The sequence below is a fragment of the Haliaeetus albicilla genome, chromosome 17, assembly GCF_947461875.1.
Source record: "Haliaeetus albicilla chromosome 17, bHalAlb1.1, whole genome shotgun sequence".
Taxonomy (NCBI): Eukaryota; Metazoa; Chordata; class Aves; order Accipitriformes; family Accipitridae; genus Haliaeetus; species Haliaeetus albicilla.
The window spans coordinates 11,639,510-11,662,980 of NC_091499.1; the positions used below are offsets into that span (position 1 = coordinate 11,639,510).

The 23,471-nt window shown below is 42.0% G+C and overlaps 1 protein-coding gene across 4 annotated transcripts; it reads right to left on the reverse strand.

Moving 5' to 3' along the window:
* Positions 1–5,533: 5,533 nt before the first annotated feature.
* AKIRIN2 (akirin 2) lies at positions 5,534–22,945 on the reverse strand. 4 transcript variants are annotated; one of them, XM_069804829.1, is made up of 5 exons: positions 22,261–22,941; positions 11,124–11,267; positions 10,387–10,521; positions 6,535–6,606; positions 5,534–6,217 (listed from the first exon to the last, which is right to left on the reverse strand). In XM_069804829.1, exons 1-5 carry the CDS (start codon positions 22,463–22,465, stop codon positions 6,207–6,209), a joined length of 567 nt encoding a protein of 188 aa, XP_069660930.1. In that variant the 5' UTR covers positions 22,466–22,941; the 3' UTR covers positions 5,534–6,206. The 4 variants fall into 4 exon arrangements, 2 of the variants coding, with proteins under 2 accessions (XP_069660930.1, XP_069660929.1); XM_069804828.1 differs by having other exon boundaries at positions 10,387–10,536; positions 22,261–22,938; XR_011328407.1 differs by lacking the exon at positions 5,534–6,217 and adding an exon at positions 7,469–7,662 and having other exon boundaries at positions 22,261–22,945.
* Positions 22,946–23,471: the final 526 nt, after the last annotated feature.

A 23,471-nucleotide genomic window follows, 5' to 3' on the forward strand; every position in this document is an offset into this window, starting at 1 on the left:
CATGTTCAGCCTCTGCGGCATGTTTTTCAAACCAAAACTGGTCATAACTCCCTGAAAACTCCTTCATGAGGAAGAGAAAGGGACAGAATAATTTTGAAGATACAGATTTTTGCTCTTTGAGAAAAGCAAAAGCAAACTGTTTAAATCATTCCCTTTTTCTAGCAAACTTGACTAATACTAGCTGATGTTTGCTGGCAGGGGAACTTGTGTCAGCATAGACTAAATGAGAACATGGAACTCACACACATTAGACAACGGTAGTAAAATCCACACCTGAAGTACACACTGTAACTTTTCTCTTTGCTGAGGAAAGGAAGCAAACGAAGGAAACAGCTGTGTGAAAATAACAACTGTTGGCCAAGAATGTTAAAAGCACTGCTCAGCTGACAGCTCTTCAGTCAAAGAACCTTCTCAGTGAACCACTTAGCCCTCTGCACTAAGCAAGCCCAGGATGCACTCTGACCTTCTGCCAGGATGGAGCAGTGCCTACACCTCAGTACAGGTTACCAGTGCTGTCCCCTTTGTACGAACTGGACTGGAATGGCTCACAGCTGCTGCCTTATACTGTAACAACAGCCACAAATAAAGTGCTGTGCCAAAGTGCTGGAAAACCACGGTCATTGCCAGTGTTCTGGTCCCCAAGGAAGATGAGGTTGTTAAGAAAAACCCACACCCGATTCCAGATACCAGAGTAACATGGGTATGTCCTAACCAGCCCCATCTTTTTTTTCACACTCACTCAAAAGCTACACTGCAGCACTTACTGCATTAAGCTTCAACTTCCCTCAGACCAGGGTTGGGGAGCAAGTGTGTTTATGCTGATGTCAGCATCCAACATTTTCCAAACATGGAAAAAAGCCTTAGAAACCAAAGGGTAAAAGCTGTGTTTCCCTCCAGAACAGCATATATGTCTGCCATACACTGATGAGCTGTCCTGAGGGCTGTGACACATGCACCTCAGTGGTATGGGTGGAGACTTCAGGTCAGTCTTATCACCTAGGAAAGGGCTGCAGTTAAGAGAAAAGTGTTTGGACTTTGTCTCTCCCCACCTACTTAAAAGCTGAATGGTGATTATTGTAAAAGACTATATTTACCTCCAAAAAACTCCCAGACTTCCTCAGCTGACTGAGAAAGGATGACAGACTTCACTTTCCTTCTACTTGAGGCATTTAAGTGCTGCTCTTAGTGCATGTGTTCAGCTGTCACTAGAATCCAGGTGCTCCCACTTGGTTGCACTGGCACTTCAGCCTACCCAAAACAGCTGAAAATGATAGCCTGGAGCATGAAAGACTGAATCACTTGCACAAACCAGATCTGTACTGCAGGAGGTGGGGGGGAAGTCCTATGACAAGAACCTGTGACTTACCAGGCTGTTTAGCCAGGAATGTATGGAAGATAAATTAGGCTTGTTTTAAATACCCTCAGAGAAGGTAGGAGTCATTTATTTCCCCACTGCTCTAATTGCACAGACACACCAACACTTCCTGCTGTATTAAAGGGAGGGCCCAGTTCTAAATGTTGCCAGACAAATTAAGAGGCTGAGGAGGATGAGGAGTTTATCAGCCTTTATACTGGCTAAACATACAACTTGGGAAACATAATGATGAAAACTCAGAGCAAGAATTTTTAGGATCTTAGTGGAGCAGTTGCAAAATTCCTCTTTTCCATCAAGACACAGGGCAAACAAGTTCCACTGTCTTTCACTCCAGAGACCAGGCTAGGGGACCTGCATCGTAGTGGTCTTTGTATGTAAGGCTTCCAAGCAGCAGCGAGGGAAGGGAGAAATTTTAGTAGGAGCAGAATGTTGAATAGCTCTCTTCTGCCCTGAACCTCACCTATTTATCTTGCCACTACACTTGACAAATGAAAGGGAGCAGCAAAACAGCCGAATGTCTCTCTGATCTGCAGGAGGACACAGAGCCAAGTGCTCTGCGCAGCTGTCCTCTGCCACCTGCCTGCAGCCTCCCCAACCCTAACCACCCAATGCAAGATAAGCACATACCATCTGACTTTCACACCTTCGGAGGGTAAAACACTTGGAAATAAAGGGAAGCAAGCCTCAACAGCGTGTGGCTTTTAATTGCCAAATATGCAGGCAACATGACCTTGGAACAGAAAAATCAATAGGTAATGGCCATTTCTTCAACTAGTAACAAATTTTGAAGCTTAAAGTCACATGATTGCTATGCTATATATGGTTTCTCGGGATCAAATTTTTAATTCAGTACTTGGCACTTCAGACTGTAAAATGTATAAAGGGGAAATAATTGATTAAAATTATGCAGGAAGTGCTGTGTAATTTCATTTTCTTCAGCAAGGAGGGTAGGAAGGTTGGACAGTTAAAAACACAAACTAAACACAACTAGTCATAAATTTCATTTAGTTTCCCTTTCTTCAGAGGCTGGACTGTGTAGTCAGAGTCCTAGCTACCTGGAAAGAGCCTAATATCACTAAATTCTGAACCAACATCAGTAACAGCAGAGACACTACAGCTATGAAAAAGCAGCTTGTGCTTTTCCTCCTTCAATGGAATTCTGGTACTAGGAGTCTAGTAACACCAGGCTTTCTGTTTGCAGATAATCTGGCTATATAGTATGAATTTTACATTTGGTTCCTCTAACTTATTTTACTACTTTTTGTTGTAAATATACCAAACTCACCCTCATATTCATATACCTTAGCTGAAATACACATTCAGGAGATTTCAACTGCCTATACATATTTATATATGTATAATTTTAAAATCTTAGTTTCTACAACTGTCTGCATAGTAATACCATGTTCTGCAGATACTCCAGGAAACCTTCTCTGTCTGCAATGTTCATCAAAAGCAAACATGACTCCCCCCTCCCCCCAAAAGCCTATGTTTGTATTGTGGTGCTAGCTCTGATACTGTAACAATGTAAACTCTCATCTCTGAACTGATAACTGTATTGTATTCTTCAGTAGCCACATCTTTCAAGAAAACTACTGCCAAAAATCAGACCTGAAAGTAAATTAACTCATTTGAATAGTTTACCATTATTCCCTACTGTTACAGATGCTGTTCTTTGATGCCTCTTTACACTACTGCACTACTGGTTTCAAACACAAACTTGGTAATTTTTCTTTTATCTTGGAGCCTGCAACACCAGTAAAATACAAGAATAAGCCAGGTGCCTGTAAAAGCCAAACATTCACCCTCACATGTTTCATCTCAGAGAATGGCTTGCCATACGAAGGTCACGAGCACTGGTTCACAACAAGAGCATAAACTCTCAATACTTTACCAGCCTTGTTCTTCTCCTCCCCACTGTGGAATCATAGAACTAAATCCTTCCCAATTCCCAACTCGGGAACGGAGAGAGCTTTCACAAAACACAGTTTCTAACCAGAATCTGCTAATGGTCTTGCTGTTCAAGAGTACACAGGCAGACGTCAAGCATCAGCACACAAGATTGCTTGAATCTCCTTCCTTTTCAGCCTTGAAAAATGCTGAATAACCTTATGGTTATATGCTTTCACATCTAGACACAAAAATCAACACGCAGTCAGGACATACCTACTGCTTTTTAAGTACACACTCTGCTTGAAAAGAACTGACACATCACTACCTTAAAAACGGGTTAACCAAGATCTTTGGTTTCGCTCTGTTAAGCTTAGTTTGCCTTTGGACAGACTGCAGTTACACAAAAACTGCAAAAACACTCTAAATGTGGCCACCACAAAATGTAGTGCCAAGAACTGAGTAGTTATTGAATCTTACCCATTTCTACTTGACTCGAAAGCCTTTCAAAAGGCTCTCCAAAGCAGGTTTGGTTTTAAGCACCAGCCTGCTCCTCACAGCACCCCAATTTTCCTAATTTTTTCATCAGCAATCAAGCAGCCAACCATTTGCCTACTAAAGAATAAGTTAGAACAAGCCTTTCAAGTGAAATTCATCACATCAGATACTGGCACTGAGATTAGAAAAGGGAGCCAGTTTAAAGTCCAAGACAGAACAAGCAGCAGGTTAAAAAATGAAAAATTTCAAAGAATGCAACCTCCTTTTCAAAACGAGCACAAATTAAGCATACCAGAGCTGTGATGCATAAGCACCCATGGTGGCATTATATTTAATCTGCCAGAAGACTGCTTATTATGCATTAATTTGGAGCAACACAGGAGTGGCTGGGTGCTAACATGACATCACTTCCTATTTATAATAACTCTTAATATCCCAAAGGAAAAGATAAGCTGAGATGCAGAGTCGATCACAATAGCTGCTATCTTAATTCTACTCTCCTATCTCAAATTATCAGTTAGGTATACATACATTTCTATCAAGTCAGAACAAGGATCTTCTAGAACACAGCAGATACAGGAGACGTATCAGGATGCTGGAATTTGGGTAGTGGTCTGTCTAAAAGCAGTGGTTTTCCTACACCGGGCAAGTTAACAATAAAAGGAAGTCAAAAAATGAGGAGCAGGAAGGAGAGGGACCGAGAACCCTGAGGCAGACAACAGAAGTTACAGCCCTTGATAGTTTTATCTTCAGTAACAGAAGACCCGAGAGGGGAGTCTAGCACAGACTTCCCATTTGTGAGACTCTGAAAATATAGTAAAGACAATCCAAGCATTAAGGTAAGACAGGTTTCAGGAAAGTGAGCAGCAAACACTCTGATACTGTGGCGATGAGCCTAATTCTGAACCTGTAATCTCAATACTAAGTGAATAAAAGTTCACTAAGAACTAGAGCTCATCACACAGCTTCTCTGGTATCATAAGCATCAGCACAAGCCAATTAATGTATCTACCAGCTGAAGTTTCAATTACATTTCAACCAAAACTCATCCGTTAATTTGAAATGGTACAAAGGTCTATTACACAACAGACTTCCACTTAACCAGAAGTTGATAGTAAGTTAGAGAAGACAACAGTTTATAATCAAAGGATTACTTTGAAACTGCTTTGAGGTCCCCAAAGCAGATAACCCAAGTAATTCAGTAAGCAATACTTCTACCCCACAGCACACAGATCTGGACTTGCCATGCAGTAACTTTTCAGTAATTCACACCGAGACTCAGAATCACACAGACAGCAGCAGCCAGCACTGATACAGCAGTCTGGAAACAGCTGAATGCATCCAACAACAAACTCCTCGACCCTGAACACAAAGATCACACACCTTTAGCTCTTCCAACACCTACGTAGTTCCAGCTTGTGGTGCAAGCGCCTGCTCTATCTTATGAACAGATTTCCTCTGATGTGTCACTTAAATCTGAAGGAAGACAAGACAAGCGCAGCTGTTTGAGTCAGCTGCAGAAAGTTAAATCAACAGTTCCTTGCCAGTTCTGTACCAAACATGCTTCCACAACAGGAAACAATATAGCCAATTTAAGGAAGATTTCTTTGCCTCTGAAGAATTACCTGAGATTTTCATCCACCTCATTCTCCTGATTGAAAATTCTGACCCACCCACTATTGCTAGTAAATAAAGTTTTCATTTAAACACTCAGATTTAAGTTTATTCATACACAGCAAAAGTTCCACCTGCATATTAAAAACAAACAGATTAGAAGTAAATGTTTTATTCTTCCAACTAAATTCCAGTACTACAAGGGCAGTAAAACAATGATACACTGAAAAATTGCAGCAATAAACATTTGTTAAAGACTGATAGAATAAATAAAAACTACAAAAATGAGAAATCATATAAACCCATTCTTAACCCCCAAAAAAGTCATGGAATACAGAAATGCCCTCCTTCACTATTTCACAGGCAGTACTGTGGGCTATTTGCTTAAAATTGTCCTGGGATTACATTCTAACTTAACTGTGATTACAGCTTTGTTGTAGTGCACAGTTATGAAAACCACACTAACTTCAGTCAGAAGTGTCATTCTACATTTTTTATTTACACAACCAGTGAAGGGCAACTTCTAGAACACCAGCTTTAATCCTTTACTTTTTAAAACTTATTAACATAAGAAGCCAAATTGTAATGATACAGCAAATGAGGCCACTGGTATTATTACAGGTAGCAAAGGTCCACATCCAGGTGGTACTGACATCAGGGAGCACTCCAAAACCAGTTGCTGCATAAGAGTGGTTGCCACTGACAAAAGCTTGAAATAACCTGTGTTCACAGGGGGAAAAAATATGGCATTGCTGCAAGTCTTTACTGGGACAGCTTGCAACAATAAAACAGGGTGTATAGGGCAGCCCACATATGCAGAAAGTGTGATTCATGAAACGTCTGGAAAGAGACAAAAAACAACAGTTAATGATGGAGTTAACAAATGCGAGCTCTATCACAAACCTGCTATGGCAATATCAAAACCTGCTTTCAAAAACAAAAAACCAGCATGTTATGGGAGACAGTTCCAGATGTTTTAAACAAAAGCTGCATTTTTATCTCACGTATTCCTTTCAACCTTGGTCTTCCATATTACCAATTTAAAGTATAGTAACCTGGGGCCTAGCTGAAGCTTAACAACGAACAATGGCCATTTAAATTATTGAACATTTGGTAATTTAACACTGCTATAGGAACCAGAAGAAATAGATACTCACAACTGGCAGGCTGTTCTCCATATCGTCGCATGATTTGATCATGCGTGAACTTCACAAATGCGTCATATTGTTCTGCAAGCATGAAGCATTAGAAGTGTGAGTATACCAAGTTTAACTCAAGCTGAAAATATTCAAGGCTACATTTTTGTACATAGAAATCATGTAAGTTAAACACACATCCACTAACAATAGTTTTAAGTGACTTTACACAGTTCATAGCTGCTATGTCCTTTCCAACCCCAAGAACAATGCAGCACACGTCCCCTTAATTAAAACACTTTCCCTGACAAACTTCTGTAACGGGAAAGACAGTAATACGTTCAAAAAGAATTACGCTGCACATACACAAAGACCTCAATATACCTAACACCTGCTAAGTGTCAGACACTGTACTTTGAAGTAATCAGGTGTGCCCATTTCAGAGTTCCATAATGGGGGCAGAGTAGTTAAGCAAACACAGCATTAAGGTCAGTGCTAGGGTTGGAAATGTAACTCCTCTCTGCTCCTATCACTACCAGATATAAGAATATTAATTTGATGAAATGGAAACACAGAAGTACAGGAAAGGGACTTGCTACGGAGTTAGAAATTCTTTTTGGTGACCACCAGAAAATCAAAAGCAAACAACAAACTAAAAGGATGAAATGCTAAGTGACTAACACTTGACTAACTCCAATCATAAAAGTAGCCACAATAGGAGACATATAGTTGACTGTGGACTTCATGAAACCAGTTACTGTGTAATCTGAAATTTAGATATCAAACATACTAATTTGTCTTTGAACTAAGCAGTTATTTCCCAGAAAGATTATTCTTTCTATACATGCATACATACAAATACATTCGCAGTATTTTATTCAGTTTTAATATTGCACTCATCAGCAGGATATCACCTTTCAGAATTAGGAAATTGAACAAGGAGAGTAATATCTACCAGATGCCGCTCCTCTCCATTCCCCTTCCTCCCTTGTGGAAAAATACATGTGCAGCAATGTGGGGTGTTCTGAGAAAAGGGCAAGGTCAAAGAAGGCAATCTTCAACCAAAAATGCAGTTAGATTTGTAGTGGTTCCTAGTCCCACAGGTTTGCCCCATTAAAGTCCCCATCCTCTTGCAGGGATGAGCTTCACCTTTGAAGTAAACAGGGTATCAGTAATCAGCAAGTAGAGCAGCAGCAGCCCAAAGTACGGACCTGACCCAAGGATCTAAGGGCATTCATCCCTGACAGAAGGGGCCCAGGGTCACAGCAGCCAGTTCCCCTCTGCCCACAAGCAGGACTTCTGTTCACTGTAGTTCTGACTGATGGCTTTTCAGCAGCCACGTGATGATCTTAGCCAAACAACAGAATATCACAAAGAGCAGATTGAAGGATCTCTTCCCCAGAAACCATTTCCAAAAATAACAGCAACTGGACCTTTTCCTACACGTATGTATTAAAGGCCAGAAACCAACATGCAAGCTTTCTTCTTTAAAGGTTTAAGTCAACATACACCACTGCATCATCTTTGTGAAAACTAGGGCTTTGGAAATTTAAAGAATCCATGGTTACTAAAAATCCCCTCTTGTGGCATTTGGATTCAGAAAGTTAAGCAATCCAAAGGTAAGAGCAACCTACAGTGAATTGCTTGAAAATTTAAGTGAACGCTTGTAAAGATATTTACATCACTGGCATCCCTTATCATGTTGTAACTATTTTAAGTCAAAAGGAGGCTAAATGACATGAATACAAATATGATTACCATACTCTACAATCTGACCTTTAGTATAAAAAGCTGTTTTTCACAAACAGGTTCTAGAAAACCTTTCAAACTGAAGTCTAACTTAACCCTTATACTCCTTCTCTGGTTTTAAAATCTGCAAAGGGTCTTGCAAACCCAAGTTTATGCTAACACAGCAGTTTCAGATAACAGACACAGGAGGGAAAATCAGGGCATTACGGTGATCTGAGTTCTCCACTTATCAAACATTCACTCTGCATGAAATGCAACTCTGCTCACAAAGAACATGGGAGAAGAAAAAAAAAGGCAGTATCTGGCTAACTACCTAGAAGAAAATCATGATTCAGAAATGAACAAGGAAAATATCTGAGATCAAAACATTCAGTTAAGTCACCTGAAAGCAGCTATTCAATTGAGATTTATTACAGAATTTCCAGTTGCATTTCCATTGACTTCACTAGTTTGCAAGAATGAGTATCACCTTATTGTACAAAGTTTAGAAAGGGATATAATCATTCTGTCAGCAGAAAAACATAACTGGCCTTCTATGTAAGGCATTTCTAAATTCCTTGGGCAATCTCTCTTTCTAAATTCCCATAATGCTGAAAAAGATTTATTGGCTTGATAAATGGGATGCAGTAACACAATCTTTCTAATAGCTCTTTTGGTGACGACCATCACAAGAACAAGTAAACCTAACTCATCTCACTGTAAACTACACCCCCCCAAACAGAAACCATCCCCCTTCCTTTCCCAAAAATCGAAAAAGAAAATGTTCCCTTTGGGACTGACAGATGGAGCTCATGTAAGGAACTTGCCAGAGGGGCTCCTGCTTGTAAAGAACTACAAGTTTGCACTCAGAAAGCGTCTGGAACAAATGTGAATATATCTAGTCTTCAAACGGTTATTATGATCACTGCTAACTGAAATGCATTTAAGAGAATGCAAGAAATGACCCAATTCCTAACATAAATAAATTAGAAGAAAAAAGCTCTATGGAGTCCTAATTCATCAGTCTGAAGCAGGTTAAAAAGAAAAACATAGAAATGGAACATTAGGCCCAAAGCAATAGAAGTGTTTAGAGCTCTAGTTACAGTTGTAAATAGATGTAGATTTAAGAAGGACTTAGAACTATAGCAACTTCTTACATAGCAATGGCAGATCAGCAAGCACAGAACATGAACACAGGCTCAGGTGCAGAGACAGTACTGTCACAGGCCACCCACAAGCCTGACACAAGTATGGCGACTTTCTGCATGGGCATGCCTGCAGAAGGTCTTATTCCCACACCTGAAGAGATCTGCAAACTTTAATTCTGATGTGTTTTCAGGTGGGAAGCAGAACAGCCATGGGTATTCAAAAGCAGGTTTGCCGCCAAAGAATGCAGTCAGATGTTCATTATCATCACACTAAATATTAAATTAGATGCCAAATCATACTGTGAAGGCACCTACCTCTGAATGCACCAGAATCTAGGTGCTCAAATGCTAGCAAGATGAAGTAGAGGACTTCCACAACTAAAGAAAGGTCATATTTACAATGCTGACATTAACAGGATTCTTATGGAAAGGTAAGTTGGCATCAGGCGCCAAAAATAGCAGCTGAATGGTGCAAAATACAACAATTCAACACAGAGCATCAGAAATGCAGCTGAACTACTGACGCTCAGGCAGATACCAAACACCACTGGCAGCAGTGTAATGGTCAGTACTGGGAAGAAAAAAAGGAAACCTTAGGTACTGTCATCTTGCCAAATTCCAGAAAAAGGAAGTCAGTTCCCAAGCAGGAAGAAAAAAAGTCCTTCACAAAGAGCTCTTAAGCCAGCAGAATAGAAAGTCTTTCTGGCAAAAAAAAATGAGGAAATGATCAATTCAGACATTATAGCAAGAGAAAGTTCTATGTGAAATAAAACCACTGTCTCCATTGATTAGTAATACCCAGGAGTCATAGTTTCTGTCCAAGGCAGCATAGAAAAAAAAAAACCTATCAAAGAGACTACACATCATTTTTTTTCTGTCCTGTATGCAAAGTCATTCCTTAATCAGATTAGGTCAGAAAAAAAAAAACCAGCGTAACAAAAATCAGAAAGAGTTTTAAGCTTTCCAACTCAATGCATTATTTTGAACTATAATATACCTGCAAGTTTTGTGGTCAAAATTTCTTCATACTCTTCACGGATTTTCTCTTCGCGTTCTTTCAGCAAACGTTCACAGATCATTCCAACTTGTCTGAGAGTAAACAGAGGCTGTTCTTTTTTCAATGGTGATGATGCTGCAGATGAAGTACCTGAGATTAAATATTTGGGCATACCAATTTATATTTACGAGTAGTTCGGAACCATTTTTTATCAGTTTTCTTCACATCTTTTACATTAAAGAACTTTACAAAACATTTGGAGAAGTCTTTCTCTGCTATTTGAACACTTCTAATTACTACTAAAGTAAAACTGGACACTCAAAGGGAAGACAGGTAACAATGGATAATACGCACGGGTATCAAAACACCAAGAGTGTTACACAAACACTGTGAACGCCACTTAGATGGCAGTTGTCATTTACAAATTTAAGCTTCTATTTTATGTAAAAAAATTACAGTATAGTGTATTTGTGCAAAGACAGCTGCTTTGCAAAAGCCTATTACAACATCAGTGGCAGAGTATGCAGGATGGTCTCTTGAGAACAACGCAAGCTTTGTGTCCTACTGATTTTTAAAATGAGAAGCTTCAATCTCCCAGATTAATGCTAGTATTGCCAAAAAAACCCAACAGTAACTCATGAGAAGGTGCCATAAACCACCAGATAACTAGGGAGAATTATTTACACAAACAAGAGTCTAAAAACACATAGCGGAATTACACAGAATTTTCTGGGTACCTGGCAAAGCTGGTCCAGTAAGGAGAAATGCATGTGGCTGTGCATCAGTAGAACAACAAGGATCTGTCTGCTGGAAGCTATTTTCTAAGTGTCTCCTCTTCTGCATGCGTTTGTACTCCTGTTTTATGTTGTACAGAATTTGTTCTAAAAAAAAATTAAAAAAAATTAAGCCTAAAATAATTACATTTCAGCATTTCACTTAACTTTTTCCACTCAAACACCAAACACTGTAGATAATTAACAGATAATAAAAGCTAGACTCCTAAAACATGGCCTGCAAACCCCACGTTTTACCGAAGACACAAACAATGAAACTAACTAAAAGAATGGTAACTCTAGACTGTTTTCACCAGGAGAACACTAGCAAAAATGTTGTTAGTTAAGGTCAGGTATTGGTGCCAGAGTACTGTTAACAAAAATAAATGGCATAAGGTTAAAATTTAGGAACTATCAATTATACAATATACACAGATGAAAATCAGGCTATAGAACTTCTACTGGTATTCATCATCTTCCCCTCATACATTGAATTTGCAGTCATCTTTCTCCCCCAGACAGTGTTTTATCATTCATACAGTTAAGGGTAACAAAAGACTCCAGTATAAAACATGTACATGAAACATCATTCCTCTCTGTACAGTTACTGGCATACAGACAGCAAAGTGAACAGGAAAACACAATTTTGACAGAACATGCATAAAGCAGCTACTGCTTAAAATCTCAAAGAATTGGAAACCGACGGGTAAAATACAAAAGCCTTCCACAACATTTTTGACAGCCTCAGATCTATCCAAATAAACACAATGGATGGATCAGTAGTCTCTTTTAAATGAGTATGGCAATACATAGTTCAGCATTTGATTGCACTGAATAAAATACAGCAAGTGCTTTTAATCATTTAATCTCTGTTGTAGAATTACAGGTAAAAAAGTAATCCTTGCAATAAAACTATCAACCAATTCTGCGTGCCTTCTCTCTGAAATTCCATGTACCAAAAGGCTCTCAGGTGCATCAGTGCCCTAACTGCATAGCCTCTGGCAATGTAAAATATTAAAGAAAAAAAACAACAAACAAAAAGCCATTTTCTATTTTTCACAGGAGACCTTCACAGAAAGAGACTTCTGAAGACTCTCTCTTTATGAGAATTCTTCAAATGCCCGAATGCATTTTTTAAAGTTTCCCTACAGGATCGGCTTCCACTGAGACTTCTAGACTTTTGGCAAAGACAGCTTTCCAAAACTCAGACATACAAATCCATGTGATCATGTCAGAGTTGCAAAGGACTCCATTCAGTACCTTCCCGATTCTGTTTGGCATTTTGCCAATACAATACCATGAAAACTTCTTGACTAATTTTCAGGTTTGTGAACAGTACACTATTGAGGTTCCATATTTGAACAACCATGCGAAGCAAGTAACTTCACTACCAGCTTATTCACTCAGTGGCTGAAGCCTATGCTAGACCAAGCAGAAGCAAACATTTGCCAATTCCTAGTTCAGAGGTTTAACTATTATGGCAGTTCTAAGTCAGTCTGGGGGCTTTCAATTTGTAAAAAGAGAGGCAACTGTTTCCAGTCAACAGGAATACCAGTATTTTCCGCAAAGAAGCATCTTGTTTGGATTTTGACCACTGATGAAGGCCTTGCAGTTTATATCTTTTCAGTCCCATGCCTACAGTGCTTGTACAATTTTCAACTCCATAAAGGGAGATCAATAACTTGGTTCAAAGAAGCAGCAAATGCAGAGGACATAATAAAGAAGCACAGCAGGGAAATGAATAGAAGGAAACTATGAGAAAGTGGGGAAAAAAGTACTCAAGGGTGGCTAGAGGATTCATACTTTTTATAGGGCAAGATACATACTACACTCCAGCGTGGTACAGAAATACATAAACCAGGTTAAACCAAGATGCAGTCAGGCTTCCAAAATTAAACAGAATCCCATGTAGAATTTGTCACGTGCATACACACTGCATCAGTCGGAGAATGGCCCTGCAACATTTTTACTCAACAGCATTATGGTAGTAAAATAATACTTTCCCTCAGAATCAAGTGCTGTTCTAGCTAAAGCAATACTGCATAATTTTGAGTGGGAACCAAATTAGCCCTTAAGATAACATCTGTCCTAAAGCATGTCTATGCTATGAGAAACATGACTGCAAACATTCACACTGTATTTACATTAACTGAAGAATGTACTAGACCATGTGCATCCTTCACTATGACTGCTTGGTCTTGGGCATACTTTCCAAATTCCATACGAACTGCAAAAACATCAGCCAAATTTCAGGAGTAACAACTTTGATAAAAATCTTCTCTACAGCTCTTCTTTATATTATGTTTTTGCAGAAACATTCTCAAACCACATTAACCACCAAAATCATTAAGAAAAAAAAAAAAACACTAAACAGCCTCTGGTCAATGGATAAAACTGCAAGAGTTGAAACAACAATTATCGACCAGGTTTCCTCCCTAACAACCCCTGCAAATTACATAGGAATGATTCAGAGAAAATGTTAAAATACCAGCCAGAATAGAAGGAGCAAAAGCAACAGGGGGTGGGGAACAGGGAGGGGAGGCAGAGAAATCAGGTACTGACTTTGGGAAAACAGTAACAACTGGGATAGAAAATTAAGATCTGTGCACCAAGGATAAATAATTCTATTCCAAATTATACTGAACTGTAGACACAGAAGTCTCAATGGTATTACAGTAATTTCATCTACTTCTAATCTGGCAACACTTTTTAACTTTCGGTCTTCAAATCTTGCTCTGAAAATCAAAAATCTCAAGAAATACCACCAGCGGATGTATTGGGAGATCCCCGTCCTGACAAAACCACTTCTGACAGTTTGCATTACTATAACTTCAGGTAAACGTATAAAACTAAGCAAAGCCGGTGGAGGAGGGGACTATTTAAACATGACAATACACTGTCTACATTGCAAACAGCTACCAGGAGAAAAAAGCCTGAAATCTGAAGTCCTTACTGAACACTTGTTGAGCGTGTACCTAAGCTGGTATTCCTCTATTTAGTCTAACTTACGAGATTTAAGGCATTACTGCTCAGCACAGAGAACTGGACTACAAGCTCTACTCAGTAGTGTGCTGCTAGTAGGCAAGATGACTGTGAGAAAGTTTCATACGTCCCCATTTCCACCATTTGTAAAATGGAGATTAATAGTCAAGAAACACAAGTTTAATGTAGCACTGAACTGTTCAATGACTTCTCACATGAATGATCAGACTAGTAATGCTTCAAATTAAGCAGGCACATTTTTGCAGCAGCAAAGACTGAGTAGACATTTTTATTAACATACAGTGGCATAAAAACTTTGCCTTTAAACAAAACTACTTCATTGTGAAGTGAAATGTAAGCTTACAAATATTTGTGACTGATTTTAAATGAAAATCTGAATAGCAAATTGAATTATTTTGTCCTTTTTTTTTTAAGCAACCTAGAAGAGTAAGAGAAGTTGTTTAAACGCACCGAGTTACTTCTGGCATTTACAGTTTTGCTTAATAAATCCACAAAAGTATGTTTGATGAACAAACAGATCCTGTTCAGAATAGTTTTTACAGCATCTCAGCACTTGAAAGAAGCCATGAAATATTAAAGCAGTGCAAACCAGACAACTTTTGCACAACACCTATATGGCAGACATCTAACTGTAAAGCCCTTTAAAACTCCGGCCTAGTTAAACAAAGCTTAGAGTTAGCAGATCTCATTCTCCAACCTAGTTTTGCTTCCAGAAAACCTTCCTGCCTTTTCAAGTTCAGTTTCTTAACCTCCCTTACTTCCAATTAGCTCTGACTATTCTCTCTGCAGTTGACAACTGCATTAAAATGTGCATTTAACTAGTGTCAAACACAGGACGGGGTTTTTATGTGTTCTGCAATGTGGAGGCCCAAATTGCCTTCTTCAGCAATGACATGCATTTAATTAACAAATTATTTTATACATATAAAAAAATCTACAATCTGAAAGTACACTCATTAAAGAAAATCTAATCTAAGTGAGCTTCTCTATAGAACTGAAGTGAGAACTTGCCTCATATGTATTAGAGCTCATTAGATGTTTTAAATAAAGACTTGCATCCACCTTATAGGTGCTTAAGTTCAAATCAGACATTGTACGTCAGGCAGTAATTTCATTTATGAGATGACAAAAGGAATATATTTAATATGATCAAACATACACCACCGTGGCCTATCCTCAGTTTCTTTTTAACTTCACTTTATCCCTTGTGCTCAGTGTTTCCTACTGGTTATTGGTACCTCTGAAGGCACAGAGCTAGCTAACAGGAAACACCAGGCAGAGGCACTGAACATGAGAATTAGGCTTGCTGCACCTAGGGTGGTAGCAAGAAAAAGCCACACTCCTAACACACTGAAATGAATTAGTACTTCATAACTGACATTTCAAAAGATGACTCTGAATCCCAGCCAGTTACACAAGCCTGTATTAAATGCCCCCCTCTCCTTCAGGTTCAAGGCTGAGATGAAGAATGACAGAGACTGCTACGGTCTCACCATGACCACTAAAGGCATAGGGGATTCAGTCAAATACACCTGAATATAATGAAATGCACAGATACTCTCTTTTTATCTGGAGCTCTGTGTACTAAGAGCATGAAGTTGAGTACATATGTTCATGAAATATTGCATTAAGATGAAGGACAGCATTCACACCAGTCTTCTTTCAGAACCTGAGATATGACTCAGGGAACCAAGATTTCATGGTTCAGCTGCTTTCACACCCAATGAAGAGAAGATGAAATGCCAAGGGGACAAATCAGAATTCAAGTTTGACATCTGAAATATGATCTGTCACACTAATGGATTACAAAGCCAAATACTCATTTCCAAGGAGTGATGTCTTCTTCTTACTTCCTTTAATTCATGATAAAAAGGCAAGTTATTCTTTTTCAAAGTTCTGTCATCTAATTACTTCATCCTGACCTGTAATTACCTAGAAATTATGTACAAGAGAAACAGCAGTTCAACTTGAAAAGGTAACAAGGCAAACAATTATTTTCTCCATTTTAATAACTGCTTATCGACTATGAAGGTGCCGATTGCTTCCCCTGAAGGATTACCCCCCCCCCCTTTTTTTTTGGCTTGATTTTTAAACTAGCAATCTCTCATCTCAGTTCCTAGCTTCCCTCATTTAGCTGAAGGGAACTTTGGCAAAACATGTAGGAAGGTGACTCAATAGACTGAAATCAGAGTAGCAGTTTTCCTGGCCCGAAATGGAACCTAAAGCTCAGGTTTCAGTTTGCAATGTCACCATTAATCATATGTATTCAAACTTGAACCATGCCTGAGATTTATTCTAAGTGAATCAGTCAAATGCTATCCTGATGTCAACTGCATACATCTTCAGGGATTTCAGCTCCTGTTAAAGCAAAACTGCTTCATTGTCCTAGTTCAAATTTGTAAGATTTCCATTAGGCTATCACCCTTATTCAACATCTAGTTTTGGTGTCCCCACCAGACTAATTTTAAGAAGCTAGCTTCCCCTAAGGGCAGGGCTGCAACAGAGCAATGGGTAACAGTATTCTTTGCTTTTTGTATCTATTCAACCAGGGAATCCACAGGCACGGTCAGAAATTAAAATAATCCAGATATTCCTCTTACTCTCTCGCTTTGGTCACAGACATCAGTCAGTCCAGTTACATTTCTTAATTAGGCATGGTCTGTTAGACTTCAGCAATAGAACGTACACTTCTGGAAATCATGCTCACCTCAGAGGAGCATGCTCTAAGCCAGAGAGAACACTGGTAACGGGTACACACTCACACTTCACAACCAGTGTCTATAGCTACAGAACGGACAGAAGCAGCTCATAATGGACTCTGTGGCACAGAGCTGGCCACCTCACAAGATCCAATTAGTCAAGGTCTCAGGCTGATGAAGGTTCTGGTTCTCCCACAACAAGCTGTATGCTCACATATGCATTAGCTCATTCTGCAAATGTGTTATTTCAGGAAATCCCAGTTCTCCTGATCAAGGGGTTGAGGAATGAAAAATAAATCAAGCAGTGCAAAATGTATTAGACACAGCAATTAGATTTTTCTCTACACATAAAAAAATGTCACATTGCATTTATTAGACTTGCCACTGAAACAAAAAACTGCTTCAACATTTTATGACATCTGCAACCAAGGGTATTTAACATTTATAGTCACCACAGGCATCTATACAGAAATTTCTCATATAAATTAAATTATCAAGTCCAGATGCAGCCATTATGTGCTGGGGTTTTTTTGTGTTGTTTTTTTTTAAGGGGTGGGAATGTTTTGTTTTTTAAAATCCTAATGATTTCTGCAATACTGGAGCACAATGAGAAACTTGGCATCTTGCCAAGATAATTTAGCCATAAATACACATGTGGATAAATGTTAACAAAACAGAAATTAAGCAGAAAGAGATGCAGCACTACTAATATGTCACATTCCAAAGCCAGTAGATCTGTTCATTTAAAAGCCAAACCTGTACTGGCCACTGTCTGACCACGTTATCAGACAGAAGTAGTTAAGCTTGCTCAAGAGGGCAACTGAAAGGTCACAGGAGGACAGCCTATAGGGAAGACTAACAGTTCTTCCTATTCAAAAAGGTCAAAGTCATTTTCTTGCATTAATTTTGAAAATTTGTGTTAATTAGAACCAATTTTTATTCCTAGATTATTCTGTGACAGAAAAAGGTACACATTAAAGACAAATTTGTCTACCTTCTGTTCGTAAAAAGTCCTTCATGAGAGAGTGACTCTCACAACCAACTCTAGTTGCCATCTTTAACTAGAGATGTTTGCCATACACTTGCCATTAGAGCAGCAAATACCAATTATGCATACTCATCATTAAATACTGCATAAATTCAAGAGTTTCCATATTCCATCAAACTTTTGACATTATCTCTGCTTGGGTTGCAACCAGTGACCCGAGTTGAAGGACTTTCTCAGTAACCCCACCCACTACGATTTTTGGTTTGAAAACGTTAGTTGCTCATGAAGTGTTGAGGCAGATGAATGTTTCAGATGGAGGAAAAACTGCATGTGCAGATGCAAAAGTTTGTGGATTTTTAAGCAATTTCGCAAACTTTTAAAATACAACATTCTTTTTGATTCTACAAAATTCTAGGTGCAAGTTAACTTCTGATTTTGGATGAGGAGTATGGAAGTTTGTCTTCTCGGTTACTACGTACCATGAATTAGATTTCAATCCCTAGGGTCAATGCTTTCTCTCCTTCCTCCACCCCTCCTCCATTTCTTTGGACTGTATTTCCCACTGTAGAAATATCCAGACATGCAGGCTTTCTAACACTGATCTGCCTTTGAATTTAACAAACAACTAGTTTATTCATAGTTTTGCCCAGAATATAATATTTCATCAGGGTAAAACTGCAAATAACAGTTCTAAGACATCCAGCAGAGAACAGAAAAAATACTTCCGCTGCTTCCTCCTTTCACCCTCCAGAATTCACTTAACAGCTTTGGAACAGGACAGCACCCTTAGGGCTTCAGAGGAAACTGAACACGTACAATGCATTATGTACAGGCATCCAGACCCAAGTGCAGTTATTCTTATCATACAGAACAGTCTCATTTATAGCTATAACTTACATGAAAGTAAAACTCATCTGTAGTATTCAAGCAGTAGAAAACTAATCTTAGAGGAGCCACTCTTTCAAAATTGAACCCGTCTTATGCCAGGCAGATATGTTCTGCACAGGTTATAGTGGACACAGTTTTGAAAACATAATTCTAGATGCAAACAGTGGTATACAAAAATTAGCAAACATACTCGGAGCATGCTCAAGCCAGTAAGCACAATTCCACAGAAAATATAGATGGTAAAGCCACAACTACAGTTTGGCTGCCAAATTCATTGAGAAACTGGAAGTGACCTAACAGCTGTTCAAATAACCACAAAATATTAAAACACTCTTGTGAGAGATAAATTTCATCTTGAATAAGCCTACCCTCTCTCAGACGGACATATCATTTATTTGTATATGACCACTCTACAAAGACAGCTGTTTTCTAATCTGATTACCACACTGTATTCTTAGTTCTCAGCACCCGCCTCAATCAATCCATATTCTGCTTCCAGATAATTAATTTTTGAAATGATTAACCACTAAGAAGTTCTGGTGCTGATATAGTCTCCACTGGGTGAAGTTAAGCACTACCAGGATGGAGTATCAGAAGAAAAATAAAGTATCAGCATCAAGTTTTATATCCAGAGCTCTGATTTCATATGACCATTAATTTTCATTAAACAAAATTCAGACAGAAACTTTTTAAGTGCCGGAAACCTAAGCATTACAGTAACATGCTGAGAAAACCATAAGTGAAGTCAACTGAATTCTGGCTATTGTTACTAAATTTCTCAATATAAAAACGGAACAGAATAGTGACTCAGTTGGGAACACTTTTAAAATCAGACTGGAATTCTTTTCGCACACAGAGCAAGATTTATCTGACCCAAATGCAAACATCTACATCAGAAATAGTCATGTAAATTCATTTTACAGTCACTGGAAAGCAATCCATATTTCTACAGCACACTTTGCCTCATCCTAAGTCAGAGCTCTAGAATAAACCATCTGTTTCTTCCAACCGACTATCAAGAAACCCACAAATTATTAGGTCAGACGTACATTTACAAAATTAGATGAGATGAATCCCACACAATTTTTCAAGTGGCCCCTTTAAAATGATAAGCTCTATTTTGCTCCCTGATGGTCGAAATGAAATATACACAATGTCATAATACCCCTAAATTCAACTGAAAGTAAAAACTAAGCAAGCTGCTTAACAGTCGCGTTTGCACTAGCACCGTATAAAGATTTTTTGCTTGTAAAAGAAACCACAGAGTGAGCTTTTAAGCAAAACTCGTGTAAACGTGCACAATTTATAAATGCTTCAAGTTTTGCTCAGGAGCATTCAAGTGCTGTAAGAGACATTTTGATGTAGTGTCCTTCACTTTTCACTTTTTGTACTACAAAGCACCTTTGTCAGTACAGAATCACCTTTTCACATGGGTTACCACCTGCACCTCTGATTTTCTCAAGGGAAGATGATGCCTGTATTTCCTCAATTCCAGTAACATTTCAGTTTTTAAGACCTTCAGAATCATTAAGATAGGAGTTTAGGTATTACCTCAAATACTGCTGTAGGTTATCTCTGCTGAAAATTTTGTTGATTTCTCTCCTTTCAGCAATACACATTTACTGGCCAGACAATATTTATATTAAATACTCATAACCTAAGCTCTCCAAATCCCAAAGAAACAAGCCAAAAGAAATCCTTGCAATGAAGCAACACTTATCTCCTAAAAAGAATCAAATGAATTCTGATTTTAAACATCTCTCTCAAAGCATATGTAATGCCTCACTGTACCAGGGAGTGCCATCCATCACTACTCTCATCCCAGACCGCTGACTCATTCAAGATCTTTCCTAGAGGTTCAAAAAAAATACCAAGGCACTGATGCCAAGTTTAAGTACTTTGTATGCCCTCTATATATTTTCTCCATAGCAGTTTTTTATTATTTGACTAAAACCTGTAAAAAAACGTATTCTGCTGTACAGTTTTCGGAACCAAAAATACCAAAACAAGGCATTGTCCTACATGGAGGAGATGGCAATTTGAAAACACATTCAAACTTACTGCTCGGCAATACCAGCAGTAACCCGGGGCCAACTTTTGTATAAAAGGGAGTACCGAACGCAACAGCAGAAGGAATTCGGCTGCAACAACTGCAGAGGGCTTTTTCCCTGCACACAAAGGACACAGATCCATACCTCAGCGCTACAGCCACTCATGGCTGCGAGCTTAACCGTTAAGTGCATTACTGGAAGCTACCCACTAGACTAACCGTAGCGAGGGCGAATCAACCCTGCGTCCCCAGCCAAGATTCAATCCTTTCTTCTCTCCCTACTCGCCGGTAGAAGGAACTCGGTTGATTTTTAATTGGCAACAATTACACAAGCAGACCTGAAGCTTTTAGGGCCACCGGTTGACCCATCTCTCACACGTCAAGGATATAAAAGGGTTTCGTTCTCGCCCGACGCCTCCGAGACGAGGAGACGGCCCGGTTCCATTTTATCTGCCCTAAAGGCAACTCTCACCCTTGCACACAATCGCTTTCATCGCTCGGTTTTCCTACGAAACTTTAAGGATGCCACAGAACGGGTCACCCGGGACGGTGGCACGCATTAAGGGACTGGAAGCGGAATTACCCCCTTTGTTTTATCTGCTTTTGCCTTTTCCCACTGGCGTTTTGCGGGTGATTGATGACAGGCCGCGCTCCCCGCCCTCCCTCCCCGGCCCCCCCCTTCCCCGATGTCTGAGCAGCGGGAGGAGGTGCCGCCGCCTCGGCTCGGGCAAAGCTCGACCCACCGATAATGGCTGCGAGGGATCGATGGGGGCCCCACCGAGAGGGGCTGCGGCCGCCGGCGAGCCCCATCCCCATCCCCGCCCCCGCAGACACGACGGACACCCCCCCACCCCCACCCCCCGCGTTTCCGCAGCTTGACTCGCCCCTGCGGCTCTCCTTGCCACATCTAGGCACCCGTGAAAAAGAGGAGGAAAAAAAAAATAAAATAAAAAATCCTCCGTGCCCGTCCCCGAGGCGAGCAAAGCCGGCCTCCCCCTTTCCTCGGCACCGGATCAAGCCTCCCCCCCGCCTTCCCCCGCTCGGGTCCCTTTCTCCAGTCGTCGTTGTCGTCGTCCCCCGCCCCCGACCCCCTTTCCTATGGCCACCCGCCCGCATCGGCTCAACCGCCCCCCCCCCTTCCTCCCCGTCCCTCCTCCCCCTCTCCTGGTGCAAACGGCCATTTCTATTGTGTCTCCGCCGCGGCGGTGCCAAGCCGAGCAGGGATCGCCCCGGCCCCCGCCGCTGCCAGCCGCACAGCCCGACAGAAAATGGCTGGAGGGGGGACGCGAGACCCACCCAACCCTCCCCTCTTCTTCTTCTTCGTCCTCCTCCTCCTCCTCCCCCGCCCCGGTCGCCTTCCCGGCCCCCTGCCCTCCGCACCCACCACCCCCCCTCCTCGCCGAGGTCGTCCCCCCCCCCCCAATTCCCCGGCCCCGGGGGACTGCCGGGCACGGCGGTGCCGCCTCCCCTCACCTGTGGTGAGCCGGGACGACACCTCTCCGAAGGGCGAGGGCTCCATGCGCAGGTATTTCTGCGGGGAGGCGGCGGCGAAGGAGGAGGAGGAGGCGGCGGCCGAGGCCGGGGCTGACAATGGCGCACATCGCCTCCGCTTCGGGGACGCCGGGCTCAGCAGCGGGTCGAAATCCAGAGTCCTTTTCAAAGTGGCGCCGCAAGCCATGGCGCGGGGCAGCGGCGGGGCGGAGGAAGGGGGCTCGGAGCGAGGGGCAGGGGAGACGGCGGCGGCGGTGGCAGCCGGCCCTGCCCAGAGGCGCCTTCCCCGCTGTCTGGGGCGGGCTGGGGGGGAGGGAAGGGAGGGCGGCAGGGAAAGGAGGGGGCAGCTGCGTCAGGGCCTCCGCCGCCTACCCTGTCGGCCTCTCTCTGGGGAGCGGCCCCGGCCCCCCCCCCCGGCGGGCTCTCCGGCTCGGCCGGCTGGATCCCCCCCCGCTCTCCGCCGGCCGCCCTGCCCTGGCCGGGCCAAATTCCGCCCGCGGCCGGTGGCGGGCGGGAGCTGGGCCGAGGGGCGTGGGGCCAGGCCCGGCTACCCGGTCCGGGGCCGCCGATGACGAGCGATGGCGGCGGGGCCCGGGCGGCGGCGGCGGCGGCGCTTCCCTCTGTGACTCCCACACCAGCAATATGGCGTCAATAACAACGCCGCGGATTCAAAAACCAGCCCCCCGCACTGCGCCTGCGTTCCTGGGGCGGTGGCGGCCGCAGAGGCTCAGGGGACTGGTGGTTTCCCCACCCCGGCCCCGCGGCTCGGCGGCGGGAAGCCCGCCGGGGCGGCTGGACTACAAATCCCGCCGTGCCCCGCGCCGCCCGCCCCGGCTTCCGGGTTCTGATTTAAATCCCCCCTCGGAGGCTGCGGTGGGGATTAAAGGACGAGGCTGCAGCGGGGTGGCGGTGGTCCTCCGCGGGGCTCAGGGCTCGGCCGCGGGGGCGGCCTGAGGGATCGGCGCGGCCCCGGGGAAAGGGAGATGGGTCTCCCGTCAGGTCCCGGAGACACAAAGGGGGAAGAGAGCCCTGCCGCCCGCCCTAGGTCTCCGCGGGCTGGCCGGCTGCGGCCGGGGAGGGGAGGGAGGGAGAGGGCCGCCTGCCTTTACCACAGGCACCGAGGGGGTCCGACGGCGGCTGTGTGTGGAATAAGGGCAAAGTGAACGAGGGCAGAGCAGGGGGCGTGGGGGAGT